The sequence below is a fragment of the Cuculus canorus genome, chromosome 2, assembly GCF_017976375.1.
Source record: "Cuculus canorus isolate bCucCan1 chromosome 2, bCucCan1.pri, whole genome shotgun sequence".
NCBI classification, from domain to species: Eukaryota; Metazoa; Chordata; class Aves; order Cuculiformes; family Cuculidae; genus Cuculus; species Cuculus canorus.
Window position 1 is genome coordinate 20,042,569 of NC_071402.1, and position 12,875 is coordinate 20,055,443.

Here is a 12,875-nt window from a genome sequence, read left to right on the forward strand (position 1 = left end):
AATATGGTATCATAGCTGGCAGGCAGGAACTGGTTTTCTTGTGCCAGTCCAAACTGAGAGAGGAGGATACACATAGTTTGAAGCGAACCTTTCTTCTTACTTTTTCTGGGTTTTTTGTTTGGTCGGTTGGTTTTGGTTTTTTTTTAATAGAAAGAACTGGAAATTAAACTCAAGAGAGCTACAACAGTTATTTTAGAGATGCTACCACTTCTTTCCACTTGCTTCCCTGACCCATTACTGAAAACATACAGCTTTAATGAATTTGCTCTTCTTCAGGCAAAATGCCCATGAATACTCCTGGAACTGTTGCATGAGCAAAGTCTTCACAAACAGGTCAAAAACTAAGAAATGTGATAGTGTTTCAAAGAGAGAGGAGAGTCAGAAGGAAGACAATCTTTGATCTCCTTCTCAGTATGAAGAACTTAGTTGGGTTTCTTCTAATCACAGTCTCTTAATATCTACAGTTGCCCTCCATAAGACAGGTTGCTGAGACAACACGTTTTTTAAAATTAGCCTAGGATTGCCACTGACAATATTGAATATTGAAATCTCTGTAGACCAACAGAACACTTTGGGATAGTTGTACTTCACTGGCTTTGCACAGGAAATAGTGTTTAAAGACCATTGTTGCTTAAAATTTCAAATAGAATTATTTCTTCAACTATTTTACTGCTTCAAAACAGAGACAATTTTATGAGAGTTTGGTTTTCTTGTGCACTGTGGATGTTGCAGAGATACCAGGCGGCCAGACAGGGTTTGAAGGGAAGCTACATGGTGTATAAAATGTGGATGGGGCAGTGTTCTCACCTTGTGGTGGGAGGTCATGGTTTCTATATCATTGCCAAATCATCCAAGTTGGCAGGGACTTTAGGAGGTTCCTAGTGCACCTTTCTGCTAAAAGAAGGATCAGCAGAGTTCAAGGCCAGTTGCTCAATGCCTCGTCCGACGAAGGTGAGTCCACACCTTCTCTGGGCAAACTTCTTCCAGTGCTTATTAATCTTTACAGGGAAAATTATTTTCGTTATACCCAGTGTGAACCTCTCCTGTTTCACTACATGACCTCTGTAGGGATCCTAACTCCACCTGCTCAGTAACCTCCTTGTAGGTATAGGAATGAGCCATGAGGTCTCCCCAAAACTGCATCTTCAGGACAAACAAACTCAGCTCCCTCAGTCTCTCCTCACAAGAGCAATGTTCCACCTCTTTAACACCTTGGTAGTCCTCCAGTGGTCTTGCTCTGGCTTTGGGAGGCCCCAAACAGGGCGTAATATTCCATTATTGTAACTTACTATTTTAGATCATATTTTGAAGAATTAATGGATAAAATACACTTTAAAAACATTAAGGAGGTAAAGAATTACTTGGAAATAAAGACTTGAAATCTGGGTTATGTATAAACTTATTTGTTTATGAAGTTTAGGTATAAAGCTCATCAGGATCACTCATTTATTTCACTGAAAATAAAGATACATCTCCTCTACTTCAGTGTAAGGCTATGCAGACTTACTATATTATTGCTGAGGCTCTGGTCATATGAAAGAGCATGACTTCAGTGCAAAATATACAAATCACCCAACTATAGGAACGTGGAGAATTTTCTTTTAAAATGAACTTCGGTATTGTTCATTTTAAGATCTCTCTCTGCTATATAATGAAGTCAGGATACTTACAGAACACATCCTATGGAGCCCAATAAAGAATGGGGAGATTCAACTACTTTATATTGCAAAAGCATCAGCATGTTGGCTTTAATACAACCGAAGTGTAGAAACTTAGATATTTTACAGTCAGTGAAACCTCTGTGAAGCACAACACATAAATCTGAATTTTCAATGAACAGTTCTATAAAATAATATGATTTTGGAACTTTATAAAATTAATCATCTCAGCAATGTTCAAAAGTGCATTAATTTGGCTGCTGAGACTTTTGAATAACTCAGTCAAAACACACCCCTTCCTAGCTATTCCCACAGCTAAAGCTGTTGCCCAGACTTTCATCACATGGTATTTCAATCATTGCCACATCATCTTCTTGGGCCTTGACTAATGTGTTATTTCTGTGACCATGTTCATTGAACATACTATTGCTCAGATAATTTTTCCAGTTTCTCACTCTTGACAAAGCCCCCCTGTAGAATGTGTGCAATGTTCATTACTGCCCCAGTGCTGCACCATCGTACACGCGCTTAGAGTGAACTCCTCTCTATTGATTTCTGTTGGACTACAAACACAAAGGTCTACCACATCCTACAGAACCCACCCCAGCACTTCCCCTTCCTCTGCTCTTTAACCTCTCAAGCCCCCTGACTCTTTTCCCTCTGACCATAAACACATTCTGACTGCTGCAGGCTCTGGTTTGGCCTCTGATCCACTGACACCAGTCTCCCTAAAATCTTTAATGACTTTTTCTCAACAATTTCTCAAGGTTACCTTCATCCTTCTGGATTTATCAACCGTCATACACAGCTAGCTATGAGCTTGAATTGCTGTGCTCCACTAGCTCTGTGGTTCTTGTTCTCCTCTGGCTTTCATCATTCCTTCAGAAGCTCACCCAAAGGTGATACTCTGGTGATCCTCATCCACCTTCCAGCTGCCTGACAGGGGCTGACTAGTTTCTTCAACGTATCTCTTCTTTCCCTCTTCTACCCTCTGTCTCTGGGTATTCTTCTCTGAAAACACAAATTCAGATATTACTTCTGTAATGGCAACTAGTCATCACCTGAAACTTACTTGGAGATTTGGCAACCAGACTATAGCTATTAAGAAGATTCTTTCCAGGCCACCTATTTAAAAACATCAATTTTCCATCCATCATAGTGTCAAAACTGTCATCCAGATTCTTCTTGCCAAATATCTGGCTTTTTGCGACATTATATTCTGTGAATTTAAATCAAATTGGGTCTGCTGTCTACCTAGTATTGTTTTCTTGGCCATTAACTTTGATCATAATGCTCTTTTTCTTGCATAGTTCCACTTATTATTAAATGCCTTTAAAGTCACCATAGCTGTGTTTCCTACTAAAGTCTTGAACATGCCACTCCAGCTCAGCTGCCTGCCTGTTACAGACCAACAGTGTTTCACTGTCTCCAGAAGTTCCCCATTGGAGTTCTCTTGAAATCACATCAAGCAACCCCAAGGAAGTAGGTTTGTCCTGTACTTAAGTGGTATGATGGGATGCTCGCCCAGGGCTAGTGCTGCCAAGCATTACCAGAGCTGCCTGAAGGTGGTCTAGCCTGCCTGCCTCGAACTGGGTGTTGAAGTCCCAGCCAGCTCCTGAACCACAGACTGCAGGCTTCTTCCACAGAATTGGCTCACACCTGGGCTACTGCTTCCCCCATTACATACAGTAAAAACTCAGTGCTGAGGCTTGCTCCTGCTCTCAAAGACTAGGAACTTCACTTGGAGGTACTTTCCTCATCTTTATTTCCTGGGTCTGGGAGACCTTCAAAGGAGGCCAGGCTGGAGAAGGGTGACAGGTCATTCTCCCTCAAGAAGTGAGGAAATGTGTGAGACCTGTTTCCCCTGAAGCCCAGTACTGCACACTGAGATACCTCAGTCATCTTCAGTGTTGGCAGGGCACCTTTCTGAAAGTCCATTTGTGCTTTTATAAATCTCAGACACATCCAGAATTTGAGCTGTATTAGCAGGAAGGTCCTGATATCACTCTTTACACAAAGGACTCTAAGTCTCATCTCCAGGTAATTGCTGTAAACTCGAAGTCCCATGACTATGGGTTTGTAGACCTGAAAACAGACAAGGAGATCAGTTCCTGGAGTCCCCTCACAGGTGTTGATAACACCTCTCCTTCATTTCCCCTTCCTCTTGTAGACTGATTTCTCTGTCCCTTGAGTTGCAGCTTGGAAGGATCTGTGGGGTGGTGGTACAATGTTATTTCTGCACCACAAAATTGTAACCATGTACTCTAAAGATACTGACAGTACAAAAAGCCTCAGTCTCAGCTGTCTGTGGCACACAATCTGTCATATGGAGTTAGGGTGGATATGGGGGCTACATGCCTTGGAGAACTCCAGTTGCCAGTAAACATCCTCTGCTAAAATAAATCATGGCCTCTGTAGAAACAAGTTTATACACACACACATATATATATCTCATTTGGAAAGTTTTGCTGCATAAGTAGATCTGGGAAAATAAAGACCACAAATCACATAGACATACGCCTTATTTTTTGCAGCCTTTTCCATAGCATCAACTCCAAATCTACTTGGAGACCCCTGACGCTGAGCTGGAATGACCTTGATTGACTTAGTTCTTAGGTCTGTGTTAATTAGTTGACAAGTCACATCTCCATAAATGGGGTCACCAGCAGGTCCAGGGAGGTTATTCTCCCTCTGTACTCGGCACTGGTGAGACCGCACCTCGAATACTGTGTTCAGTTCTGGACCCCTCACCACAAGAAGGATGTTGAGGCTCTGGAGCGTGTCCAGAGAAGAGCAACAAAGCTGGTGAGGGGGCTGGAGAACAAGTCTTACGAGGAGCGGCTGAGAGAGCTGAGGTTGTTTAGCCTGGAGAAGAGGAGGCTGAGGGGAGACCTTATTACTCTCTACAACTACCTGAAAGGAGGTTGTGGAGAGGAGGGAGCTGGCCTCTTCTCCCAGGTGACAGGGGACAGGACAAGAGGGAATGGCCTGAAGCTCCGTCAGGGGAGGTTCAGGTTGGATATCAGAAAAAAATTCTTCACAGTAAGAGTCATTGGGTACTGGAACAGGCTGCCCAGGGAGGTGGTCGAGTCACCTTCCCTGGAGGTGTTTAAGGAACGGGTGGATGAAGTGCTTAGGGACACGGTTTAGGGAGTGTTAGGAATGGTTGGACTCGATGATCCAGTGGGTCCTTTCCAACCTTGTGATTCTGTGATTCTGTGATTATTACAATACTGAAAGGTAGTGGTGCTCTGTGTAGCACAGGGGGACCTCATAAACTGCAACCCCGTAATGACTGCTATAATAAAGATTTGACATCAGAAGATATTATATACTGTAATGTGGCTTCAGAAAAATCTTTACATTTCATACTAGCAGTTAAAATATTGTCATACCACTACTGTATAGTAGATAAGTATAAAGAATGGCAGCCCAGGGGTTACACTACTGCCCAAGAACTTGGGAAACTCTGGACCAAGTTTTCACTCTGTTGCATACATCCCTTTTGATTTCAGGAAAGTTATTTAGCCTCTCTGTAACTCAGTCTTCCAATTGAAAATTGAGGATATTGGTGCTTCTCTGCTTCAGAGGAATAGCGTACTGATAAATACAGTAAAAAATTCTGAGGTCTCAGGGTGGCATGGTAAACACCATACAGTCAGGCTTGATTATCTGTGGTCAGATTGTCTGGGCCATAGTTGAGAAGCCAGCTTGGGTCTAACGTGATTGATTAGCTCAGGCACAGTGCCACATGAATGCAGTTGTGCTCTTTCCAGGGCCAGCTCTGCTCTGGAAAGAGTACATCTGCTTTTGTGAGAATCTAGCTGGCTCCATCCCGAGGCAGCTCAGGTTTTTCAGCACCACATTCTCACAACCAGAACTGTTCGTGTGGTGGAGAGGAGCAGGAACACCCAGTGCAGAGTGAGCCTGGATCCAGCTGTGTTTATGAGACCTGGCTTTGTGCCACCTGTGCCAGACCCACACGACCTCCTGAGCTTTTGCACCTGCCCCACAGTGCCCCACGTCCTCTGGGGCTCATTAGGTCAGGCACAGCATGTCCAGCACTGCAGCCAAGGAGCCACGGTCTATCAGTACCTGCGGGACTGGGAACAGGCTCTGAGTGAGGAGCAGAGGAATCAAACGGCTCTCTGAGGTCAGTGTACGATGCTATGAGGAACTGACAGTCCCTCCCGCATCAGAGGTAAATTCACCTGGAATGTCTTGCGTGCTCCCTTGTTCCATCTTCTTATCTATACTACAGGAGTCCCGTTTTATCAGCTCTTCAATACCTTTGCCAAGTAGAGATGAGGCTAGAAACAAGTAAAAATCACTTACTGAAGTTACACTGTAGGACTTCACGAGCTGTCTTCCCAGGACAATGAAAGTAGTGCTTCAAAGAAGAGGCTTTGAAATGTGCACGATCAGATTTTAGGAAGCCAGAAGAAAAGGAGGGGAAACAAATAGATCAAGGTCTTAAAACCAGGAATGGAAGGAAAAGAGTTAATTGTCAAAGACTGCGGGAAGAAAGAAAAAAAAAAAGGAAAAGGAAAAAAATAAAGGTAAGCTTCACAAAGTTTCCCAAGGCTCTGAGCAGCGCAGGGAAGCGGCGAGGGGGCTTTGCGGGGAGCGACTGCAGCCTGGCCAGGAGAAACCTCAGGCGAACGCCTCGGCGTCTCCCAGGGCGGGGGTCGCGGGGCGGGCGGCGCTAAGGCCCCGCGGCGGGGCGGGCGGCGCTAGGGCCGCGCGGCGCCACCTCCGCCCCGCGCAGCCCCGCGCAGCGCCCGGCGCCCCCCGCCCGCACGTGCCCCGCGGAGCCGCTCCTCGCGCCCGGAGCGGGCGGGGGGGGGGAGAAGGGGGGGCGGCTCCGCGACCTGAGCGGCCGTGGGCGGGGAGCGCCGCGATAAATAGCGGGTGCGCGGGGCTGACAGCCCGGACCCGGGCGCACCGCGGCGCGAGCGGCAGCGCTGCCCGTGCCCGCTCCGCTCCCCGCCCCGCCGCCACCGGTTTGTTTGTCTCTTTTTGTTTCTCGCGGACAGCCGGAGGAGGGGGAGGATCGGGGAAGCCGGCGGCCGAGCCTTTCCCTTCTCTCTCCCCGCGGCGCTCGGGAGATGCTGGAAGCGGCCGGGAGTTGGCGGCGCCCGAGACCAGGAGCGGGAGGAGCGTGAGCCCCGGCCGGTCCCTGCGGCGGCCGCCGTCCCGCTGGGGCCGCGGGAGGCTGCAGGATGCGGTTTCGCCTCTTCTCCTTTGCCTTCATCGTCCTCAACTTTATGGATTACGGCCACTGCCAAAGCGGCCGCTGGAGACGCAGCAAGAGAGGTGAGCGGCGCCGGCGGGGCAGGAGCGGGGCAGGTGATGCGGTGGCGGCGCGTGGGGACGGGGATGCTGGCCGCCACCCCTCGGGCGGCAGCGGGGACGCGACCCGCGGTGGGAACGGAGCGGGAGGAGCGGGAGACCCGACCTGAGGTGGGAACGGAGCGGGAGGAGCGGGGACCCGACCTGAAGTGGGAACGGAGCGGGAGGAGCGGGGACCCGACCTGAAGTGGGAAAGGAGCGGGGACCCGACCTGAAGTGGGAACGGAGCGGGAGGAGCGGGGACCCGACCTGAAGTGGGAAAGGAGCGGGGACCCGACCTGAAGTGGGAAAGGAGCGGGAGGAGCGGGAGACCCGACCCGCGGTGGGAACGGAGCGGGAGGAGCGGGGGACCCGACCTGAAGTGGGAAAGGAGCGGGAAGTGCGGGAGACCCGACCCGCGGTGGGAACGGAGTGGTCGGAGCGGCGCGGCTGCCGGCGGTGGGTGTGAGCATCCCGGGGGCTGCAGGGTCTGCCCGGCACTGCGAGTCGCCGTCGCCCCTCAGCGAACAGAGGGCAGAGGTTCGCCCTTCTACGCGTATCCGTAGGGCGGTCTGCGCGGTTCCTCCCGTGGAACAGCTTTAGAGACCCCGTTTCCCAGGCGGAAAGGCGGCGTCGGCCCCTCCATCCCGGCGCGGGTCCCGGGGCGCCGCAGTGCCGGCAGCGCCTGCCCGGAGCCCGCCGGCCCCTCCGAGGGAAGCGGGGCGTGAGGGCTCCGTCCCTGTTCCTGATGTGCTGGTGTCGGCACTAGCAGAGTTCAGGAGCCGGAGCGGTGGGATGTACCAGTACAGCACCCATGTGGACGGAAAGGTTACTGCAGCTACTGCTCTTCCCCGGCTGCCAGGGCTGCCTGACGGTTGTTTTTATTTCGTCCCCCCTTTTCTTTCCTCCTTTCCTCTTCCCCCCTTCTTTTTCCTCTTCCCCCCTTCTTTTTCCTCTTCCCCCCTTCTTTTTCCTCTTCCCCCCTTCTTTTTCCTCTTCCCCCCTTCTTTTTCCTCTTCCCCCCTTCTTTTTCCTCTTCCCCCCTTCTTTTTCCTCTTCCCCCCTTCTTTTTCCTCTTCCCCCCTTCTTTTTCCTCTTCCCCCCTTCTTTTTCCTCTTCCCCCCTTCTTTTTCCTCTTCCCCCCTTCTTTTTCCTCTTCCCCCCTTCTTTTTCCTCTTCCCCCCTTCTTTTTCCTCTTCCCCCCTTCTTTTTCCTCTTCCCCCCTTCTTTTTCCTCTTCCCCCTCGCTCTTTTTTTACAACTCCAGTCTAAAATGCTTTATTATCCACATATTCTACATGATTTTTCCTTCTTTTTTTCCTGTTATTTTCTGTGCCATGTCTCCCATCCCCATTTCTAAAGTTAGCTGAAAATCAGGTTGCTCAGCTTCAAAGAAATTTGTATTTCTGAAATAATTGCACTTTTAGTGCAGTTATTTTTTTGGGGGGGGGGGGTGGTGGTGAAGGGAGAGGAGAAGCTAATATCTCCAGTGATAAGCCAGTGCAGATAGTAATAGAACTAGAATAGAATAGAAAGAAAAATACCTTGCACTTTCATGCATATATCACCTTCAGAGTAGGTACAAATAAAATCGTAAAGCAAATTAGTTTTGATGGTTTTTCAAGAGAGGGTTTCCAGAATTATTTTTTTTGTGTTTGTGGCTAAAATGATAGCAGTCCTTTAAAGTGACCAGACTATCTGTGCTAACAAAGGGTATACTGTGTCTTTAATTAAATGTGGAACTACTTAGAGTGCTGGCTAGACAGTGGAGGGTGATAGTGGTATTTCTGCTTTACAACAGAGCTTAAGGATTGCATTGTGGGAGTACTGAAATGAATAGACATCTAACTGGAGTTGTGTGAATTGTTCTCCTACAAAAACTTAAGCTGGTTTTAATTGATCTCATGTTCGCTGATTGATCTTAGACCAATTGTTGTGCTTGTTGAACAGTTGGCTTTTCCAAAGAAGATTGATTTAAATTAGTTTTTGGTTTAGTTATTGGATAAATACCCTCAGTATTGATAGTTGACTTACTGGCACTGTTTTGTGCTATCACCTAAGGGTTTTGTTTTGTGCTTTGAAGAATGCAGTCTTTTTTCAGTTAATAATTCTAAAGAAGTAAGCATAGCCAGTTCTAAGCACTGAAAGCAAAATCTAAGAATGTATTCAAATTATAATAGACATTTACCATGACACATGCAGTCTGAAGTAATACTTTCATTCAGGACCCAAAATTCCAATAATTTCACAATTTTTCCATATCCCATCTGCAAATAATCAGGCATTCACTGTGGGGTACTGGCAGTTAAAATTTCTCTGGCATTCTGTTTTGTCTGTTACATGATCTCAGATGCTCCATAATATCATTTTCTTAATGAAATAAAACTTTTGGCGTGGATTAAGTCTCCTGTGCAGTAGAAATCAGTCTGGAGATTTTTTTTTTTTAAAGCAGCTAAATGTACAGTAAACCTTAAATATATATGTCTGTATTGGAGTTTGCATGGATTTGTAGCTGATTCAGAAAACTCTAGTAAACTCTAGTAAATTTGGGGGGTCATTGCCAGATTTCTTCATTCTCTTTCCACTTTCAATCTTTTCCCAAACCAAGACATGCAGTGCTGCAGTAGAAGTGGAATGAAAAATTAAGGTTTAGAATGTCATTTCTTCCTGGCATCGATTTGTGGCTTTAGATAATGTCACTTCATTAAAAATTCTTCAGTAAATTTGTTATAATCAACAGATTCCGCTAACTCCGTGGGTGCTCAGATTAGAATATTGCTTTGCCTAGGTAGCTCAGACTAGAACCTTTCTTGCATTGAAACACTCCAGCAAATTCTCCCTTTGGAAGTCTCTGTCCTGAGCAGGTGATGATAATTACCTGCCTATTCTGCAGGAGCTATTCTAAAACATATTTGAGGATTACATGGCTTAAAGGTCAGTGATGCAATCTCAGAGCTGGCTTAGCCTACTATGAAAGCATCTCCTTTCTCTTCCTTGTTTAATTGTATAACTTGATTTTTCATTTCTCTTGGATACCTACTCGTTCATTTCAATGACAATTTTTGTCTTTCCTTCAGATTTCTCTTTAGTGGTCAGTATAAGATGAGCATCTTCATATCTTATTGTTGCACTGAACATGACAGAGCACTTGAAAGACAAGTGGGTTTTCCCTTCTCTTTGAAGTGTGATAGGAACAACGTTCCCAAAGAGTTCCTCAAATCAAAATGGGAGAATGTAGAAATGAAGACTGTCAAGCTGGCTTACCTGGAGGAGTGATGATATTCTGCAAAAGCAGTGACAGAGGAGAATATAGGGTTCATTGTAACCAGCCATCAAAAATAAGATGTTAACAAAATTCCCTGAGTAGAAAAAGAAAAGTGAATGTTATAGCAGTGCCTGCATAGTTGGGAACGCTTAACTGTGGTACGGAGAGACTCTCTGGAGTTGTGACCAGTGGTGGAATAAAGAGTAGAGATGAATGGGTCGCATTCACATTGGGAAATTGGAAGTTATGAATATCCAAGAACTGCAATAAAAACTGTGGGTGTAGAAAACTTGTCCTTCCTTTAGTCCACAATTTTTCGTGTTCAAGGATTGCAATAAGGACTATGGTACATGCTCATCTCCTAGGTGCTCTTACTTTGTTTGTATTAGATGTAGCCCCTTTCTTGATGTACATCTGTGACAATGAGTCAATACCAAGCAATAGTTGTAATGGCAAAGTATCCATAGGTGGAAATAGGAGGACCTGGAAAAAGCAATTTCCCCAAGTGTGAAAGTGGCTCAGCAAAGCTCTGTGTATGGTGTTTATAGGAGTATGCACATATATGGAGAAACATAGTAGCTGAAATAAAAAAAAATGTAAATTACATCTGTATTATCTGAATGTAAGGTGAGTATCTTGACCACAAACCAGTTATTAATACAGTAAGCAGTTACATGGATTTTTGGCTACAAGATAAACCTGTTCACATACTGGGGATTGTGATTTGGCTTTCCTGACTAGACACTTACCTAACAAGGAATTATCTTGGAACCTTTCTCAGTTGGATTGTGCAGTCAGACTTGGGGAAAACCTGATGATTTAAACGTTAGGGAAAAGGAACCTGTCCTGAAAAATACTTAATTGAGGTAAATACCACATCTACTTTTACAAGGACTGTACTAACTCCAAAAGGGTAATTTACTCTTAATTTACCCCCGTCCCCTAAGGACATACCACAAAGAATGCTTTTTAATTGTCTGACAGTATTCAAATATTTTACCTATTCTACCCTCCTCTTTGCACTTGAAACATGTTTTATATTTGGAAGACAGCTAAGGTTTAGTTTGCTGGTTATGGCTTAGAATCTTACAAGGAAGTTGTACTTAGAAATATGTTTGTTTGTTTGTTTTACCAGGGGTTACATTAAATGCTTGTAACAGAATTTGTAAAAGAACTGAGACATGATAACATTTTTTTGGATTAATTTCCCAGGTACCTGTGATCAGTAGTAAAGCTTAGGAGAGTAGCTTCTGTTCCTCAGCCCCCTACTGTTTAGGATAATTAGTTATTAAACATTCTTGATATACATAACATTACTACAGCAGTAAAAGTATCCCAACACTGTAACCATGGAAAAGTTCAAACTTTTAAACTTTTGACTACTTATCCCGGGTTATCTGGTAAGTCAGAGGGAGTATCTTAAATTGAAATACCAGCAGAAGTGAAAACTTTTGTGTGAATGACTGAACCAAACTAGCTCATGATGCAGTGTCACTGACAATAATCAGTGTTGAAGTGGGGTGCAAGGATTTGCAAAAGAGATGCTGAAAACACCAAGACCAGGATTCAGCATGAAAACGGACGCCTAGGTTTACGTGTTTGGTTCACAAACAGCGATCCAGCCTGTTCAGATCCCTTTGAAGAGCCTCCCTACCCTTCCACCCAGCTTAGTGTCGTCTGCAAACTTGCTAAAGGTACACTCAATGCTTTCATCCAGATCATTGATAAAGACATTGAACAGGGCTGGACCCAGTACTGAGCCCTGGGTGACAGCATTATGACCAGCCTCCAGCTGGAGTTAACTCCATTTACCACCACCCTTTGGGCCAGGCTGTCCAACCAGTTTTCAACCCAGGAGCGTGTGTGCCTGTCCAGGCCAGAGGCAGTTTCCTAAGCAGAATGCTACGAGAAACTGTGTCAAAGGCTTTACTGAAGTCCAAGAAGACTACATCCACAGCCTTTCCCTCATCCAGTAGTCGAGTCACTTTGTCATAGAAGGCAATCAGGTTAGTTTGGCAGGACCTGCCTTTCATGAACCCGTGTTGTCTGGGCCTGATCACCTGGTTCTCTTGCATGTGCTTTATGATAGCACTCAAGATCACCTGTTCCATGACTTTCCCCAGCACTGAGATCAGACTGACAGGCCTGTAGTTTCCTGGGTCCTTCCTCCAAGCCTTCTTGAAGATGGGCATAACATCAGCCAGCCTCCAGTCCAGTGGAACTTCCCCAGTCAGCCAGGACTGATGGAAGATGATGGAAAGGAGTTTGGAAAGCATGTCTGCTAGCTCCCTCAATACTCTTGGATGGATCCCATCCGGCCCCATAGACTTGTGAGTGTCTAATTGGCCAAGCAAGTCTCTAACCACTTCCTCTTAGATTTGGTGCAACAGTGTGTTGAGCACATGAGAGACTCGAGTGAAAGAATGAGTGTGCCAGACATTCTAGTTAATGTCGCCTTTCTAGTGTACTGTTCCCTGTATCCCCACTTTCTGCAGTGGAGGTGGGGAAGAGGAAAAATTACAAGAAATTGATGTTTGTACAGAATCCAATTTCAAAATACTCAGTTGATGTGAAAGTTGATATTCTGACCTGGACTGGAGGTGATGACTGTAACTTATCTAA

At 45.8% G+C, this 12,875-nt stretch overlaps 1 protein-coding gene across 3 annotated transcripts in view; it reads left to right on the plus strand.

Moving 5' to 3' along the window:
- The first annotated feature begins 6,528 nt into the window (after positions 1-6,528).
- The window catches only part of RSPO2 (R-spondin 2), a 110,197-nt gene continuing 103,850 nt past the window's right edge, over positions 6,529-12,875 (plus strand). The window contains exon 1 of one of the 3 annotated variants that reach the window (XM_054060399.1): positions 6,529-6,974. In XM_054060399.1, the coding sequence (XP_053916374.1) occupies positions 6,881-6,974 (94 nt within the window). In that variant the 5' untranslated portion in view covers positions 6,529-6,880. The remainder of the gene's footprint in view (positions 6,975-12,875) is intronic. The other 2 variants (XM_054060398.1, XM_054060400.1) reach the window with 2 other exon arrangements.